The 12,978-nt window shown below is 44.1% G+C and overlaps 1 protein-coding gene across 9 annotated transcripts in view; it reads left to right on the forward strand.

The window, feature by feature from the left end:
- DYSF (dysferlin) overlaps positions 1-12,978 on the forward strand; it is a 1,254,081-nt gene that overhangs the window by 853,772 nt on the left and 387,331 nt on the right. For all 9 annotated transcript variants that reach the window (XM_069632290.1, XM_069632293.1, XM_069632296.1 and 6 more), the window contains one exon: positions 11,954-11,983. In XM_069632290.1, the coding sequence (XP_069488391.1) occupies positions 11,954-11,983 (30 nt within the window). The remainder of the gene's footprint in view (positions 1-11,953; positions 11,984-12,978) is intronic.

Consider the following 12,978-nt stretch of genomic DNA (forward strand, 5'->3'; position numbering starts at 1 on the left):
CAAGGGACTTCATTTAGGAGTCGCCAGGGGTGGCACCTGCGACCCCTGATGACTCCCTTGCTTTCCCTAAAAAAAAGAAAATAAAAAAAAGAAAATGTTAACTTTTCTTTTTTTCAATTAAATTGAGGCTCCTGGTCTGTGGGCAGCAGCATGTGGTTCTTTGTTTCTGGGCTGGCTGATTTTCAGATAGCTATAGCTGTTAAGATAGCTCAGTGGGTTCAGCGTTTGCGGCTGCAATGTGTGTGTGCTGTAGGTTGCAGGTTCGACCCCCGGCATGGTCAACTCATCCTTTCATCTTGCTGAAGTTGATAAATGAGTACCAACACCGGTTGGGTGTTATTGTATGTATATTTGTTCTATATGAAGCGCTTAAGCGTATCGCATATTTATCGTTTGGCCTTGGACGTCTGCTTGCATACACAGTAATGTGGTAATATGGGCCTATATACACTGATATTAATGATACATATGGTGATCCATTTTTGTATAAATGTTTATCATTTTACATTGATATCGTAACCATATTTTTCATGCTATGCGATGCCACTTCCTGTTTTGTCAAGAAGTGAAAGGTTGTGTTCCATTGCTTTCCGTGATGCCACTTTGGGCTGGGGTCAAATGTCATCACTTCCTGTGATTTCATCAGGGGCCAAGGGTCGTGTGATGTCACTTCCGCTACCCCTGGCAATTTGGTGAAATGACGTCCCTGTAGTTAAAATAAATAAAACAGACATGCCCAACCTTTGTGGCTATGCTGTGGGGCAATTTATTGGGCCTCATTACGACCCTGTTGCTAATGGGTTAATGGCGTTGTAAAAGGCTGCGGCGCCGTTTACCCATTAGCGCCTAATTACGAGGTCCCTTTGCGGGACCCGACCTTAACGGCTGGTCTAGACCAGCCGTTAAATTAGGGACTCGCAAAGGGACCTTCGCGGTAAGTATGGTACCGCAATTTGCGGTACCGTACTTAGCGCCTTCGCCATTCCCATTATTCCAACCTTGGAATGGGGCGGTATTTCCCCATTTCACCATAGCGGACACGTTACGATACCGGCACCAACCATGGTGCTAGTAGCACCATGGGTTAGCACCGGTATTGTAATGAGGGCCATTGTATGGTGTCATATGCTGTGAAAAGTTTACTTTTGGATGTTAAGCGACTCTAAACCGTAAACAAACACATTCTAACCAAGAAAGGAGAGCACATACATTTTGGTAGAACACCGCACAGTGGAAATGCTATTTGATGTTAATGCACAAAGTGCTTATCCAGTCTTTTCAAAGAGGACAACATTCTGTAAACTTACCCCCCTCGCAGGCCACCAATCCCAGCCCATAGGTGCCACCAAACAGCTCTGAGTGGGGCAGGAAGGGGTGGGGAGGAACAAGTAGGATTGGTGGCTCCATCCCAACTTACTGTCATCATTGTCATAGCACTAGAAGTCTGCAGCTTTGCCTCCCAATGCATCGTCACCTAAGCCCTTACCTGAAGTGTCCCTCAAGGGTCGGCTCTGTCGCCTCACCTTTTAAATGTGTTTATTCTACCTCTATTTGATAGCATTCATTCCTGTGGACTCGACATTCATAACTATTGTTTGACTAGACAAAGGCCACACACCTGCTGAGGAATCACCAGACACACCCAAAAGGCACTTCCACCCATACCAGGACCCCAACTATTGGCCGGATCAAGTTGCTGCCCACAGTCCCGCAATGAAGTTACACATCTAGATATGATACTGTGCTGGCAGTCATTATGTGAGACACGAGTAATTAATGTGGTCTAAACATGTTGGCTCCGCATGAAGGCAAGCAGGAGCCTGTAGGAATATCTTGATACACATCGGAGGGAAACATCCAAATTGGCCACAGTCGACTTTAGACTACGCTTTGCCAAAGGGGTGTATTTGGGGCTCACAATATACCTCATCCCTCCCAGATTAGAGGGAGTCCAATCAGCAGCTGTCAAGACTATTATATTCACCCACGCTATGCGTCACGTACAAGGCCACTCCCCAATATACTAAATGCCTGTTGGAAAAAAGGACCTTGTTATAATTCACGGAACAGGATCTTCACTCATACCTGCTTGTTTTCATCCGTAGACCACCCCCCAGATACGTAACCAATCAGGCTACAGCAAGCTAATAAAGTGGGCTTCAAGGTCAAAGACATGAACTGTGTATACCAGGCCCATAAGAGCCTCATTGCATAGTTCTCCGCGGTCTAGAGTATAGAGATTAACAGCACTGAATCCTTTCTGCGTTTCTGTTAAATGATAAGAAAACGTTTTTATGCTCGTTCCAGCTCAGTGTGGCATATTTCTTCCAATAGTTAAGTTGAGCCCTGAAGCACATTATCACATTATACATACTCCACGTCTGTTTCCTCAGAATGCTAACTGGAACGTGACACTGGAACGTGGCACTGGAACGTGGCACTGGATGATAACATTAGACTTTATGTTCAGATGGATGCATAGATTGTCATTCCACGCTCAAGTGATCCTAAACTTTGTGCCATCCAGACAGTACCTGGAGTATTAGAGCCATAGATAAGACATGCCCTCTCAAATCCCCCAACTCTCTGTACCATGCACTCAGTGCCAGCTGATAAAGAGTCATAGATTGAATTGTCCTACCAACATGACTAAAGCCTCAGTTCCCTTCAGACAGTGCCGTTGATTAAGATCCATGGATCCAAATTGTCCTACATAAATTAGCCAGGTCTCTTTCCCATTCAGGTGATACCAGATGATTATGAGTAATAGATTGGCCCAAGTCTTGATCCATTCAGACAGTGGAAGTTCATTAGGAATCATAGAGTAGTTTGTGTCCCATTCAGGCAGCACTGGAACTACCATTATACATTGTCTATTGCAGAAGCCCATACTTACTCCTCAGGTGAAGTTAGACCAGGAGGCCTGTAAGGAACTCATGGTGGCAACAATAAAGACAGACCCAAGTGATCACAGTTAAAGGATGTTTATTAAACTGTATATTGGGTGAGAAAAAAACCTAATTTAAACCTAAATCTAAGATGGGAACAAGCCACGACCATCAAATAATAAGAAAGCACTCCTAGTGGCATCTTGTCAAATAAAAAGGGCCTATACTAAAAAAAAAAACTATTGCCAATCCTTACAACTAAGTTACAAAAATAGTGTGAGATGGTGTTCTCAAGAAAAGAAAGAAGTGTTCACCAAATGATATGTCAGGATGGTATGGCGGGATCTCCCTTCTCTACATTTTTAGCATGGGACAAGGCAGGACCTTTGTGCACAGCACACTCCTGGACCTCGCCAGCACAAAGTTACAGTTCCTTTCAATGATGCCAGAAACTACTGGGGCCAAGTCTCTTATTCTGTGAAATGCTGTTGCCTTAGGAGACCGGCTGAACCAAAACAATAAACAAATAAAAGCTCCTTTAGGAATCGTTTCAATGTTGGGTGACTGCTCATCGCCCCTTGGATCCGCCTCAGCCGGGCTCTGATCCTTCTTGCAACGTTAGCCTCCCTCAATCGGGTTCACTATGACCTTTCACTCAAAAACATATCAATTAACTGTCTCAATGCTCTTTTGACTAACTATCCATTGTGGACATCCCTCAGGCGGGTTCTCACTTGCCAGTTCACAATTCTCATTGGGCAGGCATCCCTCTGTCGGGTTCACATTTGCCAGTTTCATAGTTCAATCAGTTTTCTCTAATGTGTCAAAGACTTTGGAGTGTATGAGGGTATTTTCTCGACCCACGTAGGAACACTTTGACAATTTACACTAGCCTCACCTAATGCCTCTTGGTCTTTGTAGTTTCACCAAAACAACACAACTCCAAAAAGGCTTCAGTCAGAATCGTATTAATGAGCGCCCCTGCGACACCTGGCCTCTCTGCTTCTCAACCTTTTACTAGGGTTTCTTTAAAGTTTAATTACACAATTTCTTTGTTCAACAAGATTGTCGCTTGCCACTTGGGCCCAGCACAGTTCGGTTTCACTATCTGTCTTCTCCGACTCACTGGCTGTGCTGAGCTGTTGGAGCTTCTTTTCTCAGGAGTCAAGGATGGCACCGTGGCGGCAAACGCTTTTCCCCGCTTTGGCTATGAGAGCAGGAGGGCTCTGTGTGCCGTTGACACCTGTCACACCACACTCCAGCTGGACTTCCTGGTCTTATGATTACCCTTTCAGAGGATTTGCAGGTCTGAGGTGAAAAGTGCAACGGCAATTCCCTCCTCATTGTCCCTCCAGGTCTCTCCGCTTTTCTCCTGACTTTGAACTGCCGGGCCGGAATAGCTGCTTCCTCGTGCGTTCGGCCTTGCTCAAAGTGTGCTTTTGTGTGGGGATGGGAAAGGGCCATCAGGTGTGCGTAGTTTTTGTCAATTGCCTGACTCTGCCTAACCCTTGTGTTGGGACATGTCAGGAAAACCACTCAGGTGTTAATCCGATGTCTGTCACAGTGTAGGAAAGTGCTTATGTTGGAAAAGGGGAAGGAGGGCGAATTCCTGAATATCCTACGGGGTAGGATGGGAAAAGGTGTTATAGGGAAGGGGGTACCTCATCTCGTCCCACTTCCACTCCCGAGGACCCCTCATCCAGGTGATCCTCCCGCACTGGTCCACCCCCAGGAACGGGATCCAATAACGATGGCCGTGTCCTGGCCACCTGGATGACAGATCACAATTGACTAGTGGGTGAGACAACTTTAGTTTTCAAACAGGGCATACACGTACATTTCAAAAGCCAAACTCCTCATGTGAAAGTGCCAACAAATTCCCTTGTTCTATAATATATGGCCATGTGACCATCAGGGTTAAATTACTAAAGCAAAGTTAGGAATTAATTATGAGCCATATTTCATCAACGTCTGTTTAGGTCCCTCAACATGCTCGGGAGAAGATTTATGCCTTTGTCACCCAGGCCCCACCTGTGAAGCAGATTTAGGGATGTTAGTTGAGAGGGAGGTGTTTTGTGGCACCATACAGGGTCAGGAGGTTGGTGGTGTTTTAGACATTGTGTCTATGCGACCTCTGATGCAGCAGCCACTGGAGTTGCTGGTGATTGTTTCATGGAATGTGGTGGGCATTAAATCCAGAATAGGTTGTCCAGAGACTCTGTCACTCTTTGAGGGGGCTGATATTGTTTTAATGCAGGAGACCAGGGCAATGGAGGATGTGTTGGTTGATGGGTTTACTGCCTACTCTGTACCGGCGCAGAAAAGTTCTAGGGGGCGCTTTCATGGAGGTCTGTGTATCTTGGCCAAAACCCATCTTGTGAGTGAATTGTACCAGCTGGAATTCCCCTGCCCTTTTTTGAAGGCGGTGAGAATTCGTAGGAGGGGTGGTTGTGATGTTTTAGTGGTACATTTATGTAATAGCCCCTATGCTCAATACAGTAAGAACTGTCTATCAATTGTAGCTTCTGTGATGGAGGGCCTGGTTAGCTGTGCTGCTGTCAATTATCTATGTCTTATTTTGAGGGGCGGTTTTAATGCTAAACTCGGTAGTGGACCTGGTTGCAGTCCTCTCGATCCCTTTGAAGATGATTTGTCGGGTATCTTGCCTCCCACTGTGAGGGATGTTAGAACCTGTAGTGAGGGACTCAGCCTAGGGAAGCTCCTTTATGATTGGGGGTTGCATTCGGCCATTGATGACATTGCACCTTGAAACACTTGTATATAAGCACGTTATAAATGCTTTATCATATCATCCCAGGGAATTGTACATTTTCTTCTACATCTGGTTGCTCGTCAATTGATAACATTCATGTTCCAATAAAATTCTGGGGCTGTGTCACTGGGTTTGAGGTGTAGGGTGACATATGCATTGACCACTTCCCTATTCAGCTTGAGGTTAGACTGCAGGCAAGGTCTGTCTCTGCAGGCTTCTTCTATAAACCGGAGGTTTCCACTGATAGCCGGAAGAGTCTTGGGAGGCCCACAAGAAGGCCATCGCTGTCAATAAATCTGAAAATGCAGCATAGTCATGGGAGGAGTGGGTGAATTCTTCTGTCACCAATAATGCTGAGCTTTCTTGGAACATTGTTAATAATGGGCCCTTCTACAAATTTAAGCCGAGTGGCACCCTGCGATGGTTGTGGACCAGGTTTGGGTGATCCATTGTTTCTCCTTGTATAGTGGTGGATTCGTGGAGGTGGACCTTGATCGGTTAGTAGCCCTGGATCCCAAAAAGTTATCTTCTGGGAAGGAAAGTAAAATGATCTCTATAGTTGAGGAAATTCTGACAGCTATAAAATGTCAAGCTAGGAATAAGGCCCCTGGCCTGGATAATGTTCCTACTGATTTGTTTTTGGCAGAACCGGACCTCTGGGCCCCTATTTTGACTTTGGGGTTCAATGCTATTTGTGAAAGTGGTACTCACCCTGTTTCATGGTCCCGCACAGTGATCAATCCAATCCAATTAATTCATAAAAAGGGCAAGGATACTACCAGTGTCATATAGACCAATTTCCCTTTTAGACTCTGTCGTTATGATTTTGGTGGGAGCTTTTTTGGGGAGGTTGGAGGCCTGGTTGGAGAGCACTAACATGCTCTCCCCCATCCAGCTAGGTTTTATACCAGGGATTGCACCGGCAGAGCGGGTCCTGAACCTTTATTTGGTGGCGGCACATTCTTTATTTATTAAGGAGTAGCCTATTTTTGGCCTTCATGGACCTGAGCATCGCTTTTGGCAAGGTCGATCGTGGCAAGTTGTGGAGTGTGCTCAGATCCATGAACTGCTTTGGACCTTGGTGGACCTCATGGAGAGAAGCCATCTCTCGACAGTGGCTTGTGAGATGAGTGGGGTCTCTGGACACTGCAATCCATTTTCCGATGTAGAAGGTGGGGTACGTCAAGGCCGTGTATTGACCGCTTTGCTTTTTGTTTGTATCTAAATGGCCTATATGACCATTTACTTAAATCTACCCCAGACATTCCTAGTTTGGGCAATAGGTGTCTGCCCCTACTGGCCTGTGCAGATGATGCCGTTTTGTTAACCCGTACCCCTAGAGCCCTACAGTGTCTTATAGATGATTATTCTCAATGTATGGACACAATGGGGCTAAAAAGAAATGTCAAGAAATCTGCCATAATAGTCTGCTCTCGGGGGAAGCGTCTGCCAAGGTTTCCTGCTATAATTTGAAGTCGGGAGCAAATCCCTAGAGTGCCCAATTTTGATTACCTGGGGGTAGATTTGCTTTGAATTTGCGGGCTGAAACTCATGTTGAGAAGCAGATGACAGGCAACTGGTGGGGTTCTTAGGGCATTGGGCTTGTTCAAATTAAAGCCGGTGGAGCTTGTGCTTAAGGTCTATAAGGCTGAAGCCACTTCTTTGGCTGGGTTTTTAATAGAGTTGTGGAGTTTTGGTAAGACTGAGTCTATACAGGTGGTTGAGAACACTTTTTTTTAAAAGAATATTAAGGTTACCCAGGTCTGCTCCTAACCTTTTAGTGCACCAAGAACTGTGCTATTGGTTTCTGGGAGAGCATATGTCTTCTCAGTCTCAAAGTCACTGGCTTAGAGTTTGGGGGAACAGAAAAGCGATTTTGACCCGGGACTTAATCAGTTATCCGATCACGTGAGACCCGCACCTGAGGATTCCATGGCTTAGATACGTAAATGCTTTGTTGGTGGATATTGGAGTGGCAGAGTGTATTTATACGACAGACCTTATACCCTTTCAAGTTGTGAAAACTGTGAAAACTCCAATTTATTATGGCGAAGAGAGAGTCACTGGAGGCTATGAGGCCAACAAACAGGAAACATTTGATTGTTACGGCCCTAGGTCTCCAAAAGTACTTGAGTTGGACTCAGAATCCCTCAAAGCGTATTCGTGTTACTAGGGCCCGTTTCAGTTGTATTCATGTGAGAGCAGTGGTGGCCTTTTGGTCCAAGGAGGCGGTGGACCAATCATGCCTATTCTGTGATGCCTCTGAAAGAAGATTCAGCAATTTCTTTTTCTTGCTTTGCCCCACATTCTCCCCAATAAGAAAGGGTACGTTGAAAACAGTTTTGCTGGGTCGCAGTATTCCATGTTATAAGCCGGACTTGTATTATTTGCTATGGGTGGACTCAGTCCGTATGTAGTGGTATGTCATGATATTTTTAAAGTGTATCCTGTCCTTGAGAACATTTTTAGTAGTCTCGGATTAAATCTACGTATGGAGATGTTGTTAGGGGGTCTGAAGCATGCTGGCTCTAATTTTAATCATTTTTAAAATCATTTTTTGTAATATTGTTGTCTGTTTAGTGTTGTATATATGTATTACAATGCAATCAGTATGTCATCAGTGATGTCATGTATGAAGTAATTAATGGTGTCCCCAGTAATGTCATCAGTGATGTCATCGGTGATCACATCTGTGGTGTCATCATTGTGGTGATACACTGTGTAACAGGAGGCGCATAGTTAAGGTGGACTAGCTCGAAATGCGATTCTTGAATTTCAGGGGTTTTGTTGCGTTAAATCTGATCACCTTAACATTCTCTTAATCAAGGATTTTTTTGTTGAATTTCCAAGGTTTTGTTGCTATGTATTTTTCACGTTAAATCTGTTCATCTTATCTCTCTCCTAACTAAAGTTTTTCACTGAATAAAAAAATATTTATAGGTCTATGTAATTTCTTCAAGTTTCGACAAACCATGAGAGGTATCTGAACACAAGAAGCTTTGGCCTGGCATGATATGTCAGTTTTCCACACTAGTGAGCGACTGCAGTGGCTAGGTCAGGGTTCCATGAGGTTGGAAACCTCGCCTGTTTTGTCCTGGTCCTCCAGAAATTGGGACTTGGAACCTTTTCCGGTGGCAGTGGACCGGGACAAACCAGGAGAGTTATCCTTAACAAATCATATCACAGTTTTGTACTTTTAAAAAATGGATTGCGAATTTAGCAGATACAATATGACTATTTTTTTAAAATAGACATTTGTGTCTTTAAAAAGAAAAACAGGATGGATTTTCACCACATTTGAAAAATATTTTCTTTCTCAGACCAGATGCTCACTCCTCGCAAAAGTTTTGTGAAAATCGCTATACAATGTTTTTCTGTCAGTGGAAGGCATAATCCCCGATGGTAGGTCAATGGGAAATGCAACTTTTGGTACACCCCTATAACTCTGCCCCTAGCCCCCAGACGGCAGTTCACAAAATCTGCTAATTCAGCGGTACATGTATAATGTTTTACCAGCTTTCATGCAGATCCGTTGAAATGCGATAAATTGATGTGTCTGAAAATTGTGTCTTCCTATGGAAACACCCACTTGACCATGACAAGAGCCATTATCGCAACCCTGTAATATATATATATATCCGCACACATACATGGCTCTTTTCAAGATTTTTTCAGCACATGTGGGTCCATGGATCCTGCAATAAAAGACCTCATTCAACCCATCGGGGATATCCCTGATACCCCCGGGTATGCTCGCGCATTATAAATAATAAAAAGAAACAAAAAGATACAAACAATATCTCCTCACCCACCGAGGGTTTTTTTCATTTTTTAAGCTCACACTTTGCTGCCCTGTGATCTGTGATTTCTGGGTTGAAAACATGCTTTATTTTGCTAAAAAAAGTAAATTTTATACAGGCCTCTAGCACATGCCCTCTCCAACTCTAGGAGAAAATATGTCTCAAAGGCTTAATATATGGAGTCTTTTCCTATTTTTAACAGTTATTGCCGTGCTAGCTATGCTGGTCTTGCCTTGAATCTGCAGATCCAATATGGCCGAACATTTAACATTTGCATTTGTTCATCAGCAGCAGAATTGAGACACCATTCTGACATGATGGATCCGTGTATATCCATGAGTTTCCCCGGATCCATATCCAGCCAATCAAACCACACATCATGTGTCTCAGCCAATCAAATTCAAACCTTTGGATTTAAAATTGTGGCTCAGCGCAAGTCAAAATGCTCCATAATTTGTGTTTAAAAAAAATGCTGGATAGAGTCTAACCAAAGCAAAAACAGCCCAAAGGCCAGCTCCTTGTGAAGGTTTTGTACAAATCCGTCCAGTGTTTGTTCCAGGAGGCAAGATCAAATTCCCTTTTGGCGTATAAGGCAACGGTGAACCTCTTGCAAGAATAACAAGGTTTTATTTCTTATACAAAGAAAATTACATGTGAGTAAGGGCAATCAATACCAACTGCCATGGAGCGCAGTGGTTAGTTCAAAGGGCCGGTAGGATAGCTCATGGGAAACACGCTGGCCTTGGAAGCAAGACAACGTGGAGAGACACACGTTTGTTCCCCGGGTCCACACTTAGAAAGTGCGTTATCATACCATGCGCTCCGTATGGGATTCTGAGTGATTGGTTACAGTTTCTTTGTGTCAATCCCCTTCCATGTGGTCTTTGGTCTTGACACTTTAGGTTCTAGAGATATGATTGGTCCGTCCCCCAATTGAGAATGCTCTGTCACCATAAACAACTCACGTGATGTGCACCTGGTATTTAGACATGAGCTCAGTGGATACTCTCGAGGTCAAATTGGCCCTCTGAAATCTGAAGCGTTTCTTTGGATCTCCGATGCTTGGGTGCCCCCACCATGCCTACCTGCACTGAACTGGATTTGGTAGTCTCACCCCATGCACCTCGTAGTACAAATCACGGGACATCTTGCTCTGTGCTCCCCCCTGGCAGCTACGCCCTCCCTGGACCTTCACCTGCACTCTGCAAGGACCACACTAATTAGTCACTTAGTGAAGGATTTAGGAGTTCTGATAGTGGGCATCTGGTAGTTCAAATAGTGTGACCATTATCATGGGGGCACCAGAGCCCTAAATATGGACTGGGCTGTTTTGGCAGCTCACAATCTCAGCCCTGGCTCCCAGGAGATTGTCCTTCAAAGACAGACGCAGCCGTGCCCACACTTGGCTATTCAAATTAATTTCTGTTTGCATCAGCCTGCAACGTGAGAAAATGAGATGGTTGTATGTTTTCAGTGTGAAGGCCCTTCAGTGTGCTGCCTGAGCTGGGAATGGGAATGGGAAAGTGTATTGGTGCTGAATGCCAGGATCTGCCATTGCGACGCTGGGGCCAGGCCTTAATTCTAAAATGGCGGCGGTTCATGGCTTCCTGCCGCAGGACGGGGTTGTCTCTCACATACTCCCTTCATACTACGCACTGCTATATTTCCCCGGCCACTGAAGTTCAGCCCCTCCCTCAAGACACCTAACACACTACTCTCAAGCCCCTTACACCACCTGTATGTCGCCTATTTCCTCACCCAACTCCTCCCACTACAGTCACGCTTCTTTTTTCCCCTAATATATTTTCCTTAACCTGAATCGCTTTGGGGGCAGGGGACTTGGATATGCAACCCAACAGGAATCCAAATTGGAAATTCAACTTTTGTAACGACCCTATAACTTTGGTCTCCTTGAATGGACCTACAGAAAACTGTCCCAAAAGGTTCAGAGGGGAACATATACTTTTTTTTTAAACCAGGTCCCGCAAATATACAATAAGCAGCACCGAAGGTAACGGCATCTCAAAAAGGCCTCTTTCTATGGAAACGCCAACTTAGCCATAACGCCAAGGATGATCCGGCAGACTGTGCAGTGGGGAACAGCACCAGCCTGTCAGTGTTCAATGCTGTTTACAAGCCCTGAAGTCCCATTATCTACTTGTCTGTCCTTGTCTGATTGTAAAGCACCCTGATGCCTGCGGGCTTCGGCGCTATAGAAATAAATAAATAAATAATAAACACCTCAATAAGGCAGCTGATTGTCTCCTTAAGACATATACACATATCCTAATCCCAGTGGGTGTCAGTGCCCCCTTTGACCTCCCGGTCCAGGTAAACCCTGGGTAAAGTTTCTGTTAACCCTCGGCATTGGGGTCCATTGCGCCCCCAGCAGGATACAAGTGATTCGTATCTGCATAAATGGTCCTCGCCTGCATTCATTTTGACTGGAGTGCTGCATGGAATAACCTCTTTATTTTCTCTTCTATTTTTAGCCTGCTGTACACCACATCCCTGGACTTGAGGTATGTTGAGATTGACACAGCTGCATGCTATTAACATCATTTGCCTGGAAAGCTCCATGTAGATGCATTAACATGAGATTAAACAACGACATTGCTAGAGATGTCAGGTATGCATTGGTTAGATGCAGGGTTCATATGATAGAAAGGCATTTAAACGAAGCCTTTAACAATAGAATTGAACATTAAATAACAATGCAACATAAGAGCATTTAAAAGTAAAAAAATGTAATAGTGGCATTTTGAGCAGAAAAAATCATAATGTCTGGCGCTGTAGAGGTAGTCTTCTGAATGGGACTCAAGCAGCCAGTGCCAACAGTGCAGACAAGGCAGCTTTCTTTTTAGCCTATATAGTCCACCCTGGAATTACCAATGACATATTTCGTAAAGTGTACGCATAAGCTGTCATTTAGGGCTTGTATTTGCATGAACTGCACAGGTCCCAGGTTAGCAGCACATTCCTTGTCTATGGCCTGTCACCATTCCAGATCATTAAACGTTTGCCTGCACAGAATTATAGACACTGATTAGTTTGCGCTAGAAGTGCTCTTATGTACAGCAGTGTTAGTGTAAGACGGTGCGAATGGTTTATAATTGTGGTATACAGGGTGTCGGGAACTCTCTCTTTTCTCCTTTCTTTCTTTCTTTCTTTCTTTCTTTCTTTCCTTCTTTCCTTCTTTCTTTCTTTCTTTCTTTCTTTCTTTCTTTCTTTCTTTCTTTCTTTCTTTCTTTCTTTCTTCTTTTCTCTGTTTTTTCTTACTTTATGCTTTCTTTCCGTCTCCCATTCAGTCTAACCCTTATTTCTTTGTTTCTTTCTTTCTTTCTTTCTTTCTTTCTTTCTTTCTTTCTTTCTTTCTTTCTTTCTTTCTTTCTTTCTTTCTTTCTTTCTTTTTCTCCTATTTTTCTTACTTTATGCTTTCTTTCTGTCTTTCAATAAGCCTTACTCTTCTTTCTGTCTCTTTACTATCTTTTTTATTTCTTTCCCCCTATTTTTTCTT

This window comes from Ambystoma mexicanum, chromosome 6q, assembly GCF_040938575.1.
Source record: "Ambystoma mexicanum isolate Mex_15411 chromosome 6q, UKY_AmexF1_1, whole genome shotgun sequence".
NCBI lineage: Eukaryota > Metazoa > Chordata > Amphibia > Caudata > Ambystomatidae > Ambystoma > Ambystoma mexicanum.